The sequence below is a fragment of the Onychomys torridus genome, chromosome 16, assembly GCF_903995425.1.
Source record: "Onychomys torridus chromosome 16, mOncTor1.1, whole genome shotgun sequence".
NCBI classification, from domain to species: domain Eukaryota; kingdom Metazoa; phylum Chordata; class Mammalia; order Rodentia; family Cricetidae; genus Onychomys; species Onychomys torridus.
In genome coordinates this window covers 38,590,368-38,610,881 of record NC_050458.1, presented here as the reverse complement: position 1 = coordinate 38,610,881, position 20,514 = coordinate 38,590,368, and the positions used below count along the sequence as shown (strand labels likewise).

General features: G+C 49.3%; 1 protein-coding gene across 4 annotated transcripts in view; it reads left to right on the top strand.

Moving 5' to 3' along the window:
• The window catches only part of Trappc9 (trafficking protein particle complex 9), a 468,984-nt gene that overhangs the window by 112,120 nt on the left and 336,350 nt on the right, over positions 1-20,514 (top strand). For all 4 annotated transcript variants that reach the window (XM_036207929.1, XM_036207927.1, XM_036207928.1 and 1 more), the window contains one exon: positions 15,397-15,549. In XM_036207929.1, the coding sequence (XP_036063822.1) occupies positions 15,397-15,549 (153 nt within the window). The remainder of the gene's footprint in view (positions 1-15,396; positions 15,550-20,514) is intronic.

Genomic DNA, 20,514 nt, shown 5'->3' with positions numbered 1-20,514 from the left:
TTAATCCCAGCACTCGGGAGGCAGAGGCAGCCTGGTCTGCGAGAGTGAGTTCCATGACAGCCAGAGCTACAGAGCGAGACCCTGTCTCAAAAACAATCAAAAAAGAAACTACAAACAAACCACCCTACAATTGCATGTCATGGACATCATCACCCTTAACCCTTGAAGCTGGTGGGTCCATCATTTCCCCTCCTAGACTCACCCAGCTGTCCTGTCTATTCCCCCGTCTACCTCCTCTGCTCAGTCAGTTCACTTTTGGGCTCCAGCCCAGTCAGCACGCCTCTGAAAACCTTCCCAATACCTGGGTGTTGTGTCTTTTCCTGTCATCCCAAGAGTACTCTCTGCTGACTCTCTTGTCTCCAGCGGGCAATGAGTATCTCAAAAAACAGTGACTAGCTTTTTTATTTTTAGGGCCTGGCACATAGTAGGTATGCAGGACTGCAGGGCTGCAGTGGAATGCCATTGTCATATTTGAAGAAAAAGGTAGTGACAGCATCTTGCTTTCCTGTTGAGAGGCTTCGGTAAATGTGGGGGGGGGCACTTTGAAGCCCTTTGCTTCATGTGGTCCCTTGGGTTCTGCACCCGGCAGTGCTCTGGGCAAGCCCCAGCCTCTGCTCTCTCAGGCCTTCTTCCGTCCTGGAGGCCTGTGGTGGCCTGAGTCCTCTCAGCACTGCCGTTGCTCAAGTGTGGCTTCTCTCTGATCCTGCCAGGCCCCGCTAGGCCTCCACGTTCATATGCCTTTGAGTTCTTCTGACTAGAGTGTTCTGGCGGCCCCTCCTCCTTCCCCACTCTTGTTGGAAAAGTATTCCAAAGTGTGGAAGAAATGAAGGACTTCATCGTAGCCTGCCCCTGCACCCCAGTCATCTTTTCTCGACAGTTTGTACTTTTCTCTTAAACCTCCTGTCTGTCCATTCGTCTCTCTAATGCCATTTAAGACTGCAGATGGCAGTTTGTTTTACCTCCAAGTGCTTTGGTACACATGAATGCAAGTCTAGTTTCTTTTTGTTAGCTGTGTATACGTGACATGTTCACCTTCTGAACAACACTCCACGATGTTCAAACCCTTACCAAGGATACTAGAGTTCCAGCTGTACTCTAGTGCAGAACATTCCACCCTCTGAGGAAGCTCCCTCAGGTTCCTTCCCAGTGACCCCTTCTCAGAGGCAACCATACTTTTCACATTGGGTTACCCATCATGCCTTGCACATACCTAATCTGTTCTCTTCTGTTTCTCAAGCAGGGAACCTCACTGCTTGTGCTTTATAGGCAGGGACTCTGAAAGCAACAGAGGACAGTCACCTATCGAGGCCACAGATTCAGGGGGGAAAGCAGGATGAGAAGCAAGATCCAAATTGTTTTTAATTTTAAAGAGTTTTAATTTTTATTTTATGTGTATGAGTGTTTTCCTTGGATGTATGTCTGTGTACCGTGTCTTTGCCTGGTACCCATGGTGTCCAGAAGAGGATGTTGTATCTCCTGGAACTGTAGTCAGAGATGCTTGTGAGCATATGTGTGGGTGCTGGAAACTGAACCCAGGTCCTCTGTAGGAGCAGCCAGTGCTCTTAACTGCTGCACTACCTCTCCAGCACCTTACTTTTAATTTTTAAAGCCATAATACAGTGGGTTTCATTTCGGGATTCCATATATATGTGGATGCCTTTCAAGGGCCTGTTCTCAGCTCTGCTAGCCTCAAGGGAGGAAGACATGTAGACGTGTAATGCCAGGCATCATGTATTCATTTCCGAAGCAGCACAGTTACAACTGAAAGATTAAAGCCATCATTCATTTTTTTATTACTGTCCCAAGCAGCGGTACATTTACATGTAGAATTAAATTAGCGAAAACAGGCCATCTGCTTTCAAAATATACAGAGGAAATAATCCCTGCGGCTTGCATTCTGCAGTGGAGAAAAGCTGTTAGCATCAACAGATGACCCGCCTGACGTGAGGAGATGAGGAACTGGCCTCAGCTGGGAGCACGGGTTCCGTGCTGGGGCCTGAGACTCAGCCATGCCTGTTAAGGAGCCTCTTTTTCTGCACACGCGTTGTCTTTATGGGAAGTCCAGTGTGCCCTGCTTCTTTAATATCCAACTGTGAAATTTTTGCCTTCTCTGGCTTCCCATGCTGTTTTCTTTGTCCAGAGTTAGCTTTGTTTTCTGCCTCAACAGTAGCAATCGCCTGTTCCCCGATCTCCCCAGTGGCAGGTGAGCGGCACATCTCACGTTCACAGCCACCATAGCCGGCTTCAGGGAAAGGGTGGTGAATTGGGCTTTGCTCTGCTGCAGCTCCAGGACACAAGAGCTGCCGTGCAGTGACAGCAAGTGTGAGCACATGGGGTCGGCTATACCTGTGAACTGTGAGGCATGCTGACAGGACCCTAGAGGCAGGTCCCAGGGAGCTTCCTTCCCTTGCACTCGGGTTTGCTTTAAGTCGCCATCTGCATATACCCTTTGTCTTTGCAGACCATGCTTGCACACCTGGAGCCTGGTACTTGCAGGAGCCTGCCTGCAGGACCTTGTACTGCTTTTGTCTGCCCAGAAGGTAACCGGAGTCCTTTGCAGCCACCACTTTTGCCCGTGTCCCCCCCCTTTCTCAGTGATCCACTGCCTGCAGTCATTCGCCTTCTTTCCATACTCTGGGTTCTCCTGACCTGTGAGATGCTTGCTCATCACAAGCCCTTTGAAAAAGGCCTTTTGCTTCTTGGGTGTGTCGTGAGGACCAGTGATGTAAAGAGACCCTTCATGGGCCTCGACTGTCTTTGGGGCTTTGATGGGTTGAGGGTCCTTGTCCAGAGGTTTCTATGGTGCAGAGGTAGCGTATCCACACTGTTTGAAGACAAGGGTATCTTGCCCTAGGGTGTACCCTTCTGATCTCAACTAACTTGTCACAGAGTCTTTCTATGTTGGGAAAGGTGTAAACTCCCGCCTTTGCTGAAAGTACCACAGAGTCCAGTGGAATGAAGGCAAAACTCAGGAAACATAGTCATTTTCCCACAGACGTTGTAAGAAAGCTCAGAGTATACATACATGTATACAAGCACATGTAGACAGGTTGGTGGCTCCATGGGTTTGATCCCCAGCAGCACAAACCGCAGAACAGAACCAAGAAAGCAAGTGTGAACACATAGCACATGGATACACCTACGTGGCCCTTAGCTGTTCTTTTCCTTGTTTTGTTTTCAGATTCAGTGTGTGTGTGTGTGTGTGTGTGTGTGTGTGTGTGTTTACACCTGCAAGTATGTGGATATGCCAGTGTGTTGTGCTGGTGCCTGTGGAGGCCAGAAGAGGGCATCAGCTGCCCTGGAGCGGGACTGATGGACAGTTGTAAGCAAGCTGATGTGAGTGGTGGGAATAAAACTCCAGTCCCCTGCAAGCGCAGCAAGTGCTCTTAACCACGGAACCTATCTACGGCTCCCATTCTTTTTCTTTTCAGTTTGTGTGTGTGTTTATTGTATACATGTGTACGGGTGTGTGTTCACGTGGGCACAGGGGTGCAGGCCAGAGGACAACCTCAAGTGTCACGGTCCTTACCTTGTTTGAGACAGCTTCCCTTGTGTTGCTTGCTGACGTGCCCACTGTGCTAGCTGGCCTGTGAGTGTCCATGGATCCTCCCGTGTCTGCCTCTCACTTCTCCATGGCAGCACCAAGGTTATATACCCACATGCCACTGTGCCCGGCCTTACATGGGTTCTGGAGAGTTGAACTCAGGTCCACATGCTTTGTGGCAAGTGTTTTCTTCAAAGAGCCATCCCTCAGCCAGTTCCTTCACTCTCTGAATTTATTTATTTATTTTTAAACAGCACCGATTTACTTATTTACTTGTTTGTTTGTTTTTTGAGACAGGGTTTCTCTGTGTAGTTTTGGTGCCTGTCCTGGATCTCACTCTGTAGACCAGGCTGGCCTCGAACTTACAGAGATCCGCCTGGCTCTGCCTTCCAAGTGCTGGGATTAAAGGCGTGTGCCACTGCTACCCAGCGGATTTGTTTTTTTATTGCCAAGTTTTATAATGAATTATTTAAAAGTAGCTTTTAGTTCCCATGTAGTTGCTTAAGCACACTAAACAAGTCAAGAACGTGAAAATATCTGTTAATGCTCAACATTATTTTAATATATTTACTCTATGATGCAAAGAGTAAATTAAATATATTAAACATTTAGTTAGTATATCAGATGTCATTGTGTCAAGCAGCATGTTTTTATAATTTGGAAGTAGTTATTAAGATAGACAAAAAACAGAATTTAGTTTAAATTCAAAGATGGCCCATGTTTATCACCTAGAATCTTGATTGGCCCAGATTTAAACCCAACAGACTGATTCTGCAAATACTTTTAACATTAAAGAAATTTAGTGTGTGAGTTTTGAGAAATGCCTTGTCAGAGACATCTATATTGCCCACACGCCATCTTCTGGCATCACATCGGATGCTTTTAATCATAGTTATGAAGGTAGCCAGGTTTCCTGTAAGTAATATTTTATATGGTCAAAAGAAGTTAATAAAGCGATCATCTCATTTAAGCCAAATGTGCTGGTGCTTAATATCACCCTTTCCTGGTGTTTGAAGCTCAGATGTGTTGATTTTGGTTTATCACCAGTGTTAACACCACAACTACAGCTACAAATATTGATGTTACTTCCAGGAAAGGCAGACCTGGACGGTTCCTTCCACGCTCCCATCACTCAACATGGACTGCTCTGTCAAGCCCGCCAGCTGAACACTGACATTCTTTAGTTAACAAGGGTAGTGGCACCTACCTACACGAGTTTAGAAATTGTCCTTCCCAAAAGAAATTACGTACCACAAATTGCTTTCTAAAAATACAGAGATCACACCTGTGCCTCCTGTCATGCTGACACCTTCGCCTGTATGCACGTGCAGAGAGTTGAGTGTTTGAACAGAGGGTGAGACCTCTGTGGTGTGGCTTTGGCGGGTGAGATGCTCTGTGCCCCTTGCTTTCCTCCCATGGATAGCATCCTGTTCCTGAGATGAGAAGCTTCTCCGATGGTGAAGGCTGATCTATAGTGGTGTCCATTCGATTCTCAGTGAGATATCACCAGCTTCATCGATGGCACTTAAAGGAGACCCCAGCATTGGGGTAGCGGCCATCGCTTCGGACATTATAGTGAAAAGCAGCAAGGGAGATGGGCTGCCTTACTGATTTCTAGCTTGTGTTATTCTTAGATGCAGACCACCCTGTTGGGTTCTGAAAAATCCTTTTAGTCATTCCAGTCTGCAGCCAGTGGTTCTAGGGAGAGATAGACACTTCTGAAGCTTGAAGCCAGATTCTCTGTTGCTGTGGCCGCAAGAGCCTCCTCCTCACTCAGACTTACCTCTTAGCTGTGTCTTAGAAATACTCTCATGATTTGGCACCAGAAGGAAATCATCTGCGCCCTATACGTGAATTGGCTTATTATTTGAATGCGTCACCCTTTAAACCTCAGAACTTAATAATTAGTCAGCAGTACACTCAAGATCCCTTTTGAAGTTAGCCACATGCTAGGGAAGAGGGAGGGCAGGGCTGCCCGCACGTGGGGCTTTTTGCATGTCTTGGTCATTGGCCTTAGGCTGCGTGGGGCATGGGTGGCTGGTGATGTTCCGGTCTCCCCAGTGATCCTGTTGGAGCATGTGGGTGACAGACAGTCCAGGCTGCCGCACTGTCTGCCTGTGCACTGTCCTGCTGTTGCCCCTGGTCACTGTTGGCTGACCGCTTGAGCCATGTTCGACAAGGCAGCTTAGTGCTCTCCTCTGGGTGCTCCGCCACCTCACGCTTCCAGAGCAGATGCCCACGTCTCAGGAGTAGCCAGAGCCTTGCCTGGCACCTCTCAGGCAGGCAGCGACGGCCACTGCCTTGCTAGCTCAGAGTGTGCGAAGTCAGCAGATAGGTCTGTGTCCCTGGTCTGCCGGGCCTAGTAACCCTAGCAAAGGGCTTATCAAGCTGACTTCGAATAAGACGGAGGGGTGTGCCACACTCGAAGAAGATGGGTGTCTGTACGGTTTTATGGCTCGAGCTCTTTTTCTCCTTGCCCTTAGCAATTAAATTTCTAGAATAGTAAAATTTAAATCTTCCTCTTCTAGGTGTGTAAAGCCACGCGGAGCCTTGAAACAGGGGGAACCAGAGAGCTACAGCCTCGGCAGCTCCTCTCTCAGGGAGGGAGTTGAGCGGGCAGCCCCCGCTCTCCCGTGTTCTGTTCACATGGAACCTGGGGCCAGAGCAGTTCACGGACCCAGGGGTCCAGTAACGAGCTGCCTGCAAGTGCCACGCAGACGTCACTCACCCTGCCGATGTCCTGTCTTTGGGGCCCAGCCTGCTTCCGAGTTGTTATGCTATTTTTATATAATTACTGTTTTTAACGTTACAGCCTTGCAGAGTGAGGTTTGAAACACCGATCGCTAGAAGACTGGTTTCCGCTTTTGTGTCATCAGAGAGCAGAAGGGTCACGGGAAGTGTGAGCTAGCGGGAAGACCCCAAGGTCAGCATTTCAGCCTGCCGGTCAAGTGGCCTTGCTACTCAGGGGCTGGTTCCCTGGGACGAAGTCCCTGGCTTTGGTGACCGTCTTTGCTCACGCCTGGCGTGGCTCTGTGCTGCTTCTTCTTGCTGTGGTGACGCGTAGGAGGCACGGCACAGTCCTAGCCCTGCACAGCCCTGGCCCTCTCAAGCACTCGGGAAACAGGAGTGCTTCCCACAGGCTGCTGCTGCTGTTGTTTCCTCTGTCACCGTCATCTCGTGAAATGTCACCTGGCTAGCCACCTTCCTGAGCATTGTGGTTCTTTGCCCTGACTCAGTTTCTTAGCCTAGCATTCAGTTGTTGTGTTATAGTGCTAAGGATCAAACTCACGGCCTTGACCATGCTAAGCATGCATTCTGTCTCTGAGCTACATCTCTCTTTTGTTCGTTTCTCTTTCTCATTCTTTACTGTCTTTTTTAAAAATTTATTTATTTTTTTTCTTGTGGTGCTAGGTGTTGAACTCGGGACCTTGTGTATGTTAGGCAAGCACTCTCACCCGACGCTATTACGTCAACACCTTCCTCTTTTTATATTTATTATTGACTCCTTTTAGTTTAGTGGGGTTTTTTTTAAGTTTTTTTTTTTTTTTTTTTTTTTTTTTGAGACAGGGTCTTATTCTGTAACCTAGGCTAGCTTTGGACTCACAATGTAGCCCAGGCTAGCCTCAAATTTGTGGCAATCCTGCTGTCAGATCCCCAGATGCTGGGGTCATAGGTGTGAACCATTGTCCCTGGCTTACCCTTTTACTTTTTGTAGCCAGGGTTTTTCCCCCAGTGGGTTTCATCTGTAGCTTGCCAGACCTGTCTTTTTTCCTTTCTTACAGTTTTTTTCTTCTTCTGGTGTCCACTGTATTTCCGGCATTGTGCTTTAGGGAGCAGGGTGGCAGCTCTGCTCAGGATCCTCAGGGGGCTCTGAGTGTGGCAGGAGACTGGGCTGTGAGCAGGGGCAGCATGCCCCCAAAAGCAGAGGGCAGGAGAAAAGCCACAGCGGGATTGTACTCTTGCCTTTCCCAGCTCTGCTAGGTCCCTGTCTGCTCTCTGGTCACCAACTCTTCCTCCTTTTACCCAACTCCTCCACAAGCCTGTGCCCAGCAGCGTCTCCCCATCTTGGCTCATGCTGGGCACCGGGAGGGCGGGCACATGTGAGTCTGATCCAGGCCTTCACTTGCCTCTGCACCCCATCTGTGAACACACATCCGTGTGCTTAGAACCTTGCTGACCATCTTCTGATACCCTTCTGTGATCCCCCCCCAGCTCTGGCCTTCATCCCTGGGCATAGTGTACATTGTCGCTTGCTGGTGGCCTTTCCTGCATCTTCTAGAAGGGTGGGCCATGCCACTCCCACCACACCCGGCCGCTTGCACCAGTCAACAACACTTACCTTGCTTGCCTTTGTGTTCTTCCGCAGTCAGACATTTATTACATTTATATGCAGTTGCTGTGCCAGCACATGAATAATGCATGGGTCCTGTCCTCTGGAGTGCACGGTTCAGCGTGGGAGTCAGGCATGTGTTCACTGAGCTCTGGCTGCACACCCTGTGTTGTATTACCTCCGTGTGACTGACCACCGAGAATGGGCCCTGCAGCTGTGCTTGCTGAGAAGATGTCAAAACTCCCCAGTGACTAAAAGCCATTCAGCTCAGCGCCCACTTGCACACAGGCAGGATGGCAGTGTCCTTTTGTCTAGTCTGGCATTTTAATAGCAAATTCTGGGGCCACACTAGAGAAGTCCGCAATAGAAGCGGATCTCTAGACAGGGTGATACGCCTTGCCCTCAGCATGGTGGGAATTGGTTGGTGTGCTTGGCTCATTTTGGGGGTGCGGATTGGAAGGAAACGAGACAGGGAGAGCAGAAGTTAGGGGTTGGAGACGTTATGTTCCATTTCCAGCGGGTTGGTTGGGTGTTTGGTGTGTTGTGCCTCTGCCAGAAAACTGAAAAGAGGAAACAAGCCCACCTCTTAAGCCTGAAGCGGGCATGATCTCACAGGTTTGGTGTAGGGCTCAACAAGGGACTATGCATAAAAGAGTGGAATGCAGGGCAGTTTGTGGGAGTGGAGTCTGGCTCCCCCCACTTGTATGGCCTAAAGTATGAAAGTTGGTGGGTACCTATCCACACAGGAACTGTGTGGATTTGGTGACATGGTCTGTGGTTTCGCATTCATGGATGTGCCCACCTGGCTTTCACTGTCTGTCTCTGCTTCCTCTTTACCAGCTTGCATAGGCTGTGGCCTCAGTCAGACAGCACCCAGCCAGAGTGTGGAAGCCTGGGGGACCTTCAGAGTTCATTTAAACCCTTTTAAGACATGAAAGCCACTTACAAAAGCCTCCCAAACAGGCTAGAAGAGTGATGTATTTGTAATCTTTTGAGGTAATCCTTCTGCCCCACGAGAGAGCTGGCTCTTTCATGCAAATCTGGGCCTCTGAGAGGCTAGTGAGTTTTATTTTAGTTCTAGGTAGTTGATTAATTCAGCAGACAGTTATAGAACCTGTTTGGTGAACAGCCGAGGCAAAGTTTCTTCAGAGAGCTTTGTGCCGAGAGGAACCTGGCTTCTCGTCTGGCTCATTTTTGGAAACCACTCTGCTCTTGTCCCACCCTGCCCTCCCGCCAGACCCTTATCCTTCCTAGAGCAGAGACACATTTTCCTTATAGTGGCTGTGTGCTGACAGCTCACTGGCCGAATGGGATGGGTGTAGCGGCTGGAGCAGCTTCTGGGTCTCACACCCAATCGATTTCCATGTGCTAGGTTGCTGTGCTGAGATGTAACATAGCCCCAGTTGAATCTCACAAAATTGAACACTGGTGCCTTTGCTCACTCTTGGGAGTGACAGAGGATGTGTGTGTGACTGGGCTCATTCAAAGAGCTGAGAGTGCCAATGTGGGGGTTCAAGTTCAGGCCTGTGACCCCAGAGCTCACATGCTTGATTGAGTATTGAATTTTGTTCTCACTTTCTTTTCTCGAGGTATTGTATACCTCCCATGAGGTTTTCTGGGGAATTCTCCGAGCTTCAGTTCAAATGCTGGTTAGGTTCATATCTCAGGAGAGAGGCTGTAGGATAGTAGAAAGGGCATTTGTGTGATATTGCTCTGATTTTTCTTCTTGTCCATCTTCTCTTCTCTTATTTCCTCTCCTCTCCTCTCCTCTTCTTTTCTTTCTTCTCCTCTCCTTTCTTCTCCTCGCCTCCTCCTCCTCCTCCTCCTCCTCCTCCTCCTCCTCCTCCTCCTCCTCCTCCTCTCCCCCTCCCTCCCTCCCTCCCTCCCTCCCTCCCTCCCTCCCTCCCTCCCTCTCTCCCTCCCTGTGGCAGGGTATCATGGAGCCCAGGCTGGCCTTGAAGTTTGCTTTGTAGGCAAGGATAATCTTGAGCTTCTGCTTCTGCTGTTTCTTTTGATCAAGTGCTAGGATTACAGGCAATTCCCCACCATGCCTGGTTTATGTGATGTTGGAAACTGAACCTAGGGCTATTCATACCAGGTAAACCCTCTACCAACTGAGTTATGTGCTCAGCTCCTTGGGCATTGTGTCTTAGCTGATCCTGCCGGTGCCTCTGTGCCTCTTGATAGCTGCTGCTTGAGTTCCTTTACACCTCATGGGGACAGGACAGTTCTCATGTGTACAAGATGGTACTCCATAGGTGGTGACAAGAACCATTATCCTGTAATCCCAGGCCCCGCTATACTGTGCCCACACAGGTCGTGTGAAGGAGAGGCGTAGCTTACCTGAGAAGCTTGCACTGGTTTTTTTTTTAAGCCAGGTACAGTTCTGCTTAGGAATCTGATCACCTGCCACTCGCTTGGCTTCCACCGAGTAAATCTACCGTTTGTGAGTTTATTCAGCTGTCACAGTCAGGTGTGCGGACACAGATGGTGACACACATGCCCGGGACATAGCCATCCAGTTCCTCAGCTTGTATCAGGACACGGTAGTCTTCGCGGAGGATCTGCATGCCGGCTTCACAGGGCTGTTGCAGTGCATTGGAGGGGCCGGGGAAAGGAAGTGACCAGGGTTTTATGCATATGTTTGTTTGTATGTAGAACTGTGACATAGGCTTATTGTAGTGAATTAAAAAAATACAAAGCAACTAGAAATTACCCATGATCCTATGACTCAGAGGCAGCCAGTGTTAGATAGGTATGAGGTTTTTATTTTTTTATTTTTTTAATTCATCTATTTATTTTACGTCCCGGCTGCAGCTCTCCCCATCCTCCCCTTCCAGGCCCCCTCCCTCACTTCCCCCTTCCCCCACCCCTTCCTCTTCTGTCTGTCTTCATCCAGGAAAGGGCAGGTCTCCTATGAGGATCAATAAAACACGGCATAACAAGTTTCAGTAAGACTAAGCACCTCCCTGTGTATTAAGACTGGGCAAGGCGACCCAGTAAAAGAGTCGGAGACAGCCTCTGTTCCCGCTGTTAGGAGTCCCATAAGAGGACCAAGCTACACACCTCTAACATATATGCAGAGTGCCCAGGTCAGTCTCATGCAGGTCCTCTCCTTTTTTTTAAAAAAAAAATTTTTTATGTATATGAATGTTTTGCTTGTATGCATATATGTATACCACACATGTGTTTGGTGCCTACAGAAGCCAGAAGTGGGCATCAGGTGCCCTGGAACTGGAGTTGCAGACATTGAAAACTGCTATGTAAGTGCTGGGTATTCAACCCAGGCCCTCTGGAAGAGTAGCAGTGCTCTTAACTGCTGAGCCACCTCTCCAGTGCCCACCTCCTTTTCCTCCTCCTCCTCCTCCTCCTCTTCTCCTATTTCTTCTTGTGAACATTTTTATGAGATTGGAGCTGCATTGTACCTTCTACTTGATTTGGCTTTTTCTACATAGCCTTTCCCCTTTTGTTCTAATTGTAATTCTAAAGTGATGTCTTGGCATACACGTGTAGGTTCCATGTCCCATTCTGCTGAGTGCCTACTGGGTGCCAGGTCTTAGTCATTGAATAGAGAGGGGCATTGATGATGGCTAATGCTACTGTGTACTTATGGAATGCCAGGCATGGTATCAGATAGTCTGCATGTATTATCTCATTCTTGCACAGCTCTGGGGGAGGGGTGCAAGGGCTATACAGTTAGGCAAAAGCAGATTGGGGTTCAGTGGGTGGGAGAGATAACCAACACTGGCTGGATGTTTACTTGATCTGGCCAAGCATTTGACTTCTATCAATAAGTTGATTCTGCATGGCAGCCTATGTTCTAGAGGAGTAAGCTGAGACATACAGAAACTTGATGAGTCTTCCTAGGGAACCCCGCCATAGCCAGGGCATGGACTTAGGCATTTTTTTTTTTTTTTTTTTTTTGTCTGAGCAAGTGTCTCTAGGTAGCATATAGTATCCCCTCTCCAGGTGGCAAGAGTCAAAGGCAAGGGCTGACCCCGCCTCTGCCCACTGACTGCTTGGTGGAAGAGAAGATCACTGGAAGCTGAGAGAGTTCAGGGGATGACATGGAAGGGAGCAGTACAGGAAAGGAGCCTCAGGAATAATTCCCAGTTTGAGAAAGCAGGTGGAGCAGGATGAGTTGAGGGTACCAGGCACGATGGAGGTAGGAGGAGCGAGTGGTCACTGGGGTCAGAGACCATCATGCCGTGTCCAGGAGGTGGTGCAGCCAAGGGGCTGGCTGTCTGCCTGTGTTCCAGAGGTTGGTCTGAATGGTTCTCTGGGATGGGAGGCTTTTGCAGGACCTTTGTGTCTTAGCTGACTGTGGCCAGTGCTGGGTGAGGAAATTATCATGTGCTTGTTTCCTGTGCTTTCAGCCCCTATAGCGCAGGGCTGCTTGGTTGTCTGTAGCTTGGCATCTCTTAACCCATGCCATTCTGAGTGGAAGTCCTTATCGCTCCATAGATTGGAGTTCCTGGGTCATTGAGAGGATCCAGGCACTGTGCCTGGCTTGGGAGGAAAGACCTTTCTTCCATTCTGGAGTTGGGTGCAGAACAACAGCCGTCCTCCCAAACCAAATGCATTCCTAAGACTCATGGGTGCTAAGCATCCCATTGGCTTTCCCTCCTGGCCTTTCCAGAAACTACCTACTGGGTGCTAACCTTCTGCATTCAGAATAAGAAAGGGAAGCCCCCCCCCCCCCCCCCCCCCCAGTGAAAGTGACATTTGGTGAGTTAGGTAGTGGAGCCTCCATAGTAGAATGAAAGGGGCCTTGAGGTTTGGGGGGCAGGCTCTAGTGTTTAGGACCCTCAGCTGACCAGAGGTTCTGAGGGAGCACAGGGCAAGTATATGTGGAGCAGTGAGCAAGAGGACCTGGGAGGGCTGTCTAAGAGTGAGCAGAGAGATCCCCAGGGAGCAGAAGCAAGGCTGCCGGGAGCCCTGGTTGCCTAAGCCCAGAGTCCTCAGCACCCTTGAGAGGTAGGAAGGAGGATGTGTGCAGCTGACGGCCTGACCTCAGGCCAGGCTCCGTCTTGCTCTCTCTGGTTCCTCCCCTGCCCATAGCTCTGAAATCTGTCCCAGTGTGGGAGCTGAGTCCTTGTGCCGACTCTGATGGTGTGACTTTACCCTCCAAAGGACAGGGTGCACCCAGGGGCACTCCTGCATACCCTGGTAGCTGAGGGGCTTGTGTCAAGTGTCAAAGGGAGTTTCTGGACCCAGGGTTCTGCCCCCTGCTGAGACTTCAGTTGGCCTTACTGCTTCCCTGCAGATCTGTGGCTGAGCTTTTCTGGTTTTCATTGTGAGGTTCTGTGGCTCTCCTGATCTGAGGCACTTTCTTCTCTTAACCTGTTCCTTCTTTCGCTTTATTGGGACTTGGTTACTACTTCCCTCTGACTGTGACTTTCTAGTTCTGTTCCTAAATTTCTACGAGGATCCCTGTGGTGGCTATAGCTTCCCGAGGCCATGCAGGTCTTTGCGGTGACGTCTTTGCTGCCTATACCTGGCTTTCCAGATATTTACCTTCTCGATCATCCAGTCGTTTCTTCTTGAGCCATCTTTCTCTCTCAGATGGTGCTGACATCACGTGGTAACCCCTGGAGACCTTCCTAGGGGTGGAGCTGGGGATCCTGAAGGCCAACAGATAGATACTGGCTGAGCACACGTCACTGGCCAGAGCCCTCACAGCGCAGGACTTCCCTTACGTTGTCCACTTCAGTTTCCAATGGACACTAGCAAGCATCTCACAGCTTATTGGGAAGATTAAGTGAGAACGTGAGAAAATGGGAGGTGTTGAGAACAAGCAAGTTAAGTGAATATGGAGTGGTCCCTCACTCCCCACTTCAGGAACGCCATCTTCTTCTGGCTTTGCTCCCATTAGCGTCCATCTTCACGGGAACAGGGAGAAATAACCATGGTGGCTTAGCTGGGCTCTTCTTGGTGTGTGGCTAGTTCTCTAGATACCGTGGTTGAGCTGCTTCTGGCCAGAAGGACACTGACCTATTTTGATCGCACAGCACAGTCCAGCCTTGAGTGCTCCCAGCTGGTGACAGCCACTGATTGTTTCTCTTTCACTGGACCTTGGCCCAGCTGTTCATCTTCTACGGAGTCCCTGGAAGTTGATTTATGGGTCGCTAACACCAGCAGAATCCAGCATTATGTGGGAAGGGAATGCGCGTGGTGACTTTAGAGTTGTTTCGACCCAGATTTCTCGGTCTTTCTCTTGTTTGTGACTGTGGATAAGCTCCCTTATCTCAATAAGCCTCAGTTTCCCTCTTGAGACAGTTCATCCGTTATAGAGAATTGGTTTCCAGAAAGGATAGGACAGGGACGGCAGCTAGTTACTGCCACCTCTGTAACGGAGGGACCTTGGTAGGAGGGTGTGAGCAAAGTCAGGAAGGACCTCCTTCCCGGGTGGCAGGAGGGACCCATTTTAATGGTTTCCTGTCCCCTTGTTGGTGGAGGGATTCTCACCCCTGGGTACGGCATTGGGGAGACACCTAACATTTTATGGTGGACAGGTGTGAGAGGCTACAGTAGTGTGCCAGTCACAGACAGGCCACATGAAGTCACAATCTGAGTGAATAACCATCAGGGCTGTGCAGGCTTTGCCACTTGGTGGGAGCAATGTTCTGCTCCTGTGGGCTCCTTTCAGGTTTTCTGAGGCTGGCTGAGGAGCTGGGACCCACAGGAAGAAGCAGAGACTGTGTGTGGCCCCATGGAAAGTAGGCAGCTTGGCTGGGATCTCATCTGGGGGAACAGTGAGGAGGGGATGGACCCCTGTGGCGCTGTGTGAGGCCTGCCCTGAACAGCAGATATGAGGCAGAGCTATAGTGTGGACCCTGACTGTTGGTCTTAGTCCAGGCCTAATTGTGAAGAAAGGAGGGGTCTGCCTGGCAGGAGGGAGCTGGAGGGCAGAGGCTGCATTTCCTTCTATTCTAGAAGGTAGCCTGGCCCTGTCTCCCCCGTCCACACCTCTCCCTCCCTTAGGCCCCTTTGTGTCAGTGTTCCCAGTCCACAGTCTCCTTTTGAATTGCAGAATTTACCTCATTTAATCTTTGAAACAGCCCTGTGGTATGATGGGTATCTTCCATTTTATGCACAGGAACCTTGGCTTGAAGGAATCTTCATTCACTATGGCACTCAAGTTAGTGTCAAAAAAGTGGCCAACCCAAGGCAGTTTGTTTCCACAGCCCAGCACTGGTTAGGTAGATGGGCTGCTGGTAAAGGCAGGGAGAGCCTGCCCTCCACTTGCCCACCCACTGTGGGCTTAGCCCCCGCCCAGTTCTCTACCTGGGTAGAGCTTGGGGTCTCCAAGGACCACCCAGTTTTCCTTTCCTCTGCCTCGTCTCTCTGTCTCTCTCGGTGGACCATTGTTTTGCAGATCCTGTGGTCTTGTGACTCTTGGAGGCACTGGCCCTTCCATCCACCACCCTGCAACGGCTTTTCATTTGCCGTTGTTCCTCCTGGGGGACAAGTCTCATGCTCCCTGGAGTCCATCCTTCTCACCCCTGTGTTCTCATTGCAGAAAAGTTGTATGGCGACTTCTTGAGCTGGAAGCTGGAAGAAGCACTGTCTCAGTTCCCTCTGCAGCCCGGGAAGGTGGCTACTTTCACCATCAACATCAAGGCAAAGCTGGACTTCTCTTGCCAGGAGAATCTCCTCCAGGACCTGAGTGACGGTGAGCCTGTCCGAATGTCCGTGTTCACATTGCATGCGTGCGTCCCATTGCACCTTGTCACTTGCTTGCCAGCCGTTAGCTCCAGCTTCCTGGACTGGTGGCCATTTGGTTAGCTGTGAGCGACTGTGTGTGTCTGGAAGTAATGAGCGCGCTTTTCACCTAAACAGATTCTTCACCCCCCACCCGCCCCCGACTGTTCTGCTGTCGTTTGCTGGGATGTAAGAATCCCAGTTTTCAGTGTAACCATAGGCGTCTGTCTCATCAGCTGTGATGAAATGCTCCCTCAGAGCCTGCCGGTTTGTGTAGGAGTCTGGGGCAGTGGGAATTCATCACAGCAGGACAGACCGACTAGGGATGGTGGTGCACAGATTCCTTATGTTAAGTTATGAAGCCTGGATCCAGATATTAGAGGCCTGTGAGGTGTATGAGTCAGCTCAGGGTACTATTGTAAAGACCCTGAATGAATGAATGACGGGTTAAACACCACACATGTGCTTCTTAATGGATTGAGACCTGAGGTCAGGGTTTGGGGTCCTTTTCCTGGCCCACAGTCCGTCATCTTCTGGCTAGAAGATGACCACACATAGTAGTCTCAGTCTCTGTCTCAGTCTCTGTCTCTCTCTGTCTCTCTGTCTCTCTCTGTGTCTCTCTCTCCCTGTCTCTCTCTCTCTGTCTCTCTCTCTCTCTCTCTCTCTCTCTCTCTCTCTCTCTCTCTCTCTCTCTCTCTCTCTCTCATTTGTTCCTTCCCTCTTTGTGAAAAGGCTGCTTCCTTGGCTTAGGGCCCTGACCTCATGACATTGTTTACCCACTTTCACCTGCACATAGTGTGTCTTTAGTACAGTTGGTTTGAACAGCAGGGCTTCAACATGGGAATTTTGAAAGTTGGCACAGATACTCAGTCCACAACATGACTGTTACTGGAGACAGTGTGCTCTATGGCCAGAACTCGGATGACTGCCTGAACTCCCTGCCTTCGTCTCCTAACTCATGAGTGACCACAACCCCATTTCTAGGGCCGTGAGGATTAGGAACCATAAGGGTTCACAGTGTCTGTTACAGGAATGAGTGGTTGGAACCCTGTTGATGGACTGCAACTTAGATACAGCTTGCTTTATTTGGAAGAGAGAGGAGTGGGCCCCAAAGCCCAACGGTGGTAGCAGGTACAGTGGCCCAGAGCCTAGGTCTCTCTCTGTCTCTCTGGAAATGAATGTTTCCTCCTTCTGTGTATGTTGTGTATGTGCTTGTGTGTGCACATGTGTGTTCTGTGCACACATATGTAGAGGCCAGAGCAGGACTTCAGGTGTCCCTTTTTTTTTTCTTTAAATCATTCTCTGCCTTGTTCTCCTGAGAAAAGGTCTCTCACTGAACTTGAACCTAGTCAGCGAGCCCTGGAGTCCACCTGTCTCTACCTTCCAGTGCTAGAATTATAGCCTTAGTGTGGCACTGGGGGTTGGAACTCAGCTCCTCATGCTTACACATGTCTGACATACCGAACCATCTCAGCCCTGGAACGCTGTTTTGAGGCCAGTCTCTCCAACAACCCTGCACATTAATAATGCTCTTGTGTTGAATGGGGGCAAGTAGAAGTTAAGTGTTTTATTCTTCTGTCATGAGAAATTATCTCCACACCTTGCCCTTTGTGAGTACTCTCCAGCTACCTAACCTTGGCCCGTGACTACCTGCTCAGCCTTCTTCTGCAGGCCCTCAGCAGCTGACTTATCCAGCAGCTCTGCCCCTCAGCTTTGCATGGCCTGCATAGGATCGTGCAGATCTAAGGCCAAGCGTCTCCTTGCTGCAAGGCCGTTCCATCCACTTAGGCAAAGACACTCTCCACTCTCCTTCCCTCCCTCCTCACCCCGTCTGTCTGTCTCTTTGCTTTGGAATAGGAACAAAGGCCTTGACAGGGTCTAGGCTGTGAAGGGACCAAGGGTGTATGACACATGATAAAGGTCTCTTTCCTCTGTCTCTCTTCTCATTGTGGGGGTTCCAGGTTGTGCTCCTGTGTATTTATTTTTGTGAAGATTGTCTCCCGACAGACATCTTTAAGGAATTGTTGGTGATCCCGAGTCCATGTGCAAGGGGATACAGAAATGAGCTGCCATGGAGTTTTGCTGGAACGGTTGCTATGTGAAAATTTGCCTTGTAACTGTCTCAGCTGAGGCGACCTCAACAAAAATACCATAGCCAGTACTTGAACAGCAGACATGCCTCACACCGTCTGGAGGCTGGGAAGCTGACATCAAGGTTCCAGTAGATTTGGTTGCTGAGGAGGGTCCTCTTCTTGGCCTGAAGACAGTTATCTTCTTGACGTGTCCACATGTAGTGGAGACGAGAGCTCCGCTGTCTGCCTCATGCCATGAGGGCACTGTGTCCCATACCCTCACAGTAGGCATTGAGGACCTGGGCTGAGAGTTGAGTCCATCACTCCCTTCCTGAAGCTTGCTCCCCGCTCCCCCACCATGTTGAAATGCCGTTCCTGAAGTTCTGCGAGAAGACTCTTGTTGATACTGTTCGTGAGGCCAGGAGCACAAGCATTGGATGTGTTAGATACAGAAACAGTCCCGTGAATTTGACATATCAGGATGTGCAAGCATCAGGTATCAGGTGGAGGAAGTGGGTGTCGTAGTTAGAGTTTCTATTGCTGTGAAGAGACACCATGACCATGATAGCTCCTAGAAGGAAGACATTTAATTGGGGCTGGCTTACAGTTTCAGAGGTTTCGTCCATTATCATCATGTCGAGAAGCGTGGCAGCATGCAGGCAGATGCGGTGCTGGAGAAGGAGCTGAGAGTTCTGAATCTTGGTCTGCAGGCAGCAGAAGTAAAAGTAACCCTAGGCTTAGTTTGAGCAGCTGAGACCTCAAAGCCCGCCTCCACAGTGACACACTTCCTCCATCAGGGCCATTCCCACCCCAACAAGGCCATACCTCCTAATAATGCCACTCCCTTTGGGCCATCATTCACACACATGAGTCTAGGGGGGCCATTCCTATTCAAACCACCACAGTGGGGAAGTGGAGGACCAGTTTTTGTCTGGGGAAGTAGCTCAGTACGGAGTAGCTTGTCCAGAAGGCATAGAGCCGTGGGCTTGATTCCTAGAACCGCTACCTAAACCAAATCTGACAGATTTTCTTTCTCTTTTGTCTGTTTGTAACCTGCCTCACCCTGTTGAGTTTTTCAGTCTTAGATAGAGGGTTACCTCTAGCCTGACTTTTTATCCCCCAGGGAGGGAATTTGGCAGAGTGAATGTCATCCACTCCCGAGACTCCATTCAGATGTCTGTTCCTGCAATGTTTGCTCAGATTGTGACCCCTGGGACATGGCCAAGCAAATGTCTTCTTCCTGAGATTCTCATGTGAGACTCAAAGTCAGGCCTTGGGGTGGCCCTCTGCTGCTGACTACTGGTGTCAAGCTGTCCCTGAGGAGTACAGAGGCCTCTTGGTGGAAATTTCGGCTCCTTGCATTTGGCAGGTTTCCTGAGGCTTCTGTTCTGTAGACCCATTTGTTGAGATGCCGAATTCCTGCCTTTGTTTACAGTAGAGTGAGGCAGTTTGGGATTTATCATCTGGGAAAACTGCATCAATCTTGTAAAATCGAATTAAATCAGCACCAGAATTATGGTTTCCAAGGGGTTTGCAAATGTAGGCTGACTTACTACCTGGTCAGTTAGATGTAGCGACCTGGTTATTAATGATACTGGTCAGTGGCTGCTTGGACTGTTCACAAAGCAATCAGAACAAGACACTTCTGAGAGGCTTCCCAGATAGCATTCAGCCCTTCTTTAGAGACAGCTCAAGTTCAGTGGCAGGGACTCATTTGTTGCCTCCCCCCGCCCCCCCAGAAGCCGGTAGCAGAACCCTTGTGGCTCCTAACTGGACAGTCTCAGGAACATGGAACTGGACTCAGTTTCTTTTTCAGGCATGAGCTCACATTAGCCATGGCTACTGAATTTAGAAGCAGCTTTTTGAGCTTGCAGCAGTAAATATAAACATTGCACAGTTGGAATACTGGCTTTAGTGTGGGCTGCAGACAGGTGGACGAGGCCCAATAGCTATTGAGCACGATCAGATTTATGTGTAAAGGCAGGGCTTCCCCCTTTGTTATCGTTTATTTATTTGGGGGGGGGGGCTGCTGGGGATTGAATGTAGGGCCTTGTGTGTGTTAGATAAGAGCCACTTCATTGCGCTATAAAAAACTTTCCTTTGAAAATTCTGAGACAGGGTCTCACTAAGTTTCCTAGGCAGGCCTCTTTGAATCTGTGACTCTCTTGCTTCAGCTACCTCAGTTATTGGTGTTACAGGCCTGTGCCACCATATCTGTTCCCGTTTAAAATTTCCAACAATTCTCAAAGTAAGTTTTGCTACAATTCCTGATTTTTGTAAAAGATAATGGGAAAGCTGGAGCCAGAGGAGGTTGAAGGAATATAGCATTCAAAGGGTTTGTGTAATCTTTACTCACACCCTGGTCCTGAGACAGAGGGGAAGGTAATGAATGCATGCACGGATTAGGTAATGCTGTTGTGTCAATGACAGGCACATAGAAAGTGATAATGAAACCACAGCAGAAGGAACTGCTTCCTAGGAAGGACATTCAGGACCACTAAAGGGAGAGAGATGATTATGCCTATACTTTCTTTGATATGGTTCAGGGCAGAAAAGATGGTGTGAATATGAATATAGAAAGTAAACACATCAAATGATTGAAAACTAGTGCTTTCGCTGAGAGGTCTATGGGTCTTCATTTCTATTCTTGTGGCTTTTCTCTAGGTTTGATATTTTTCAAAATAAAAAAAATATAAGGCGGAAAAGTTGCTGCCGAGGAGTACTGCTTTGATCTATTATGTTTTGATTTTGAAAGTGAATTCTCAGAGCCAGTGACTTTCTGAGTCTGTGGATTGTGGGGCAGCATTTATCTCCCTCCAGGGTAGGAGAAGTCAACCTTTCAACCAGCAAGCGCTTTACAACCA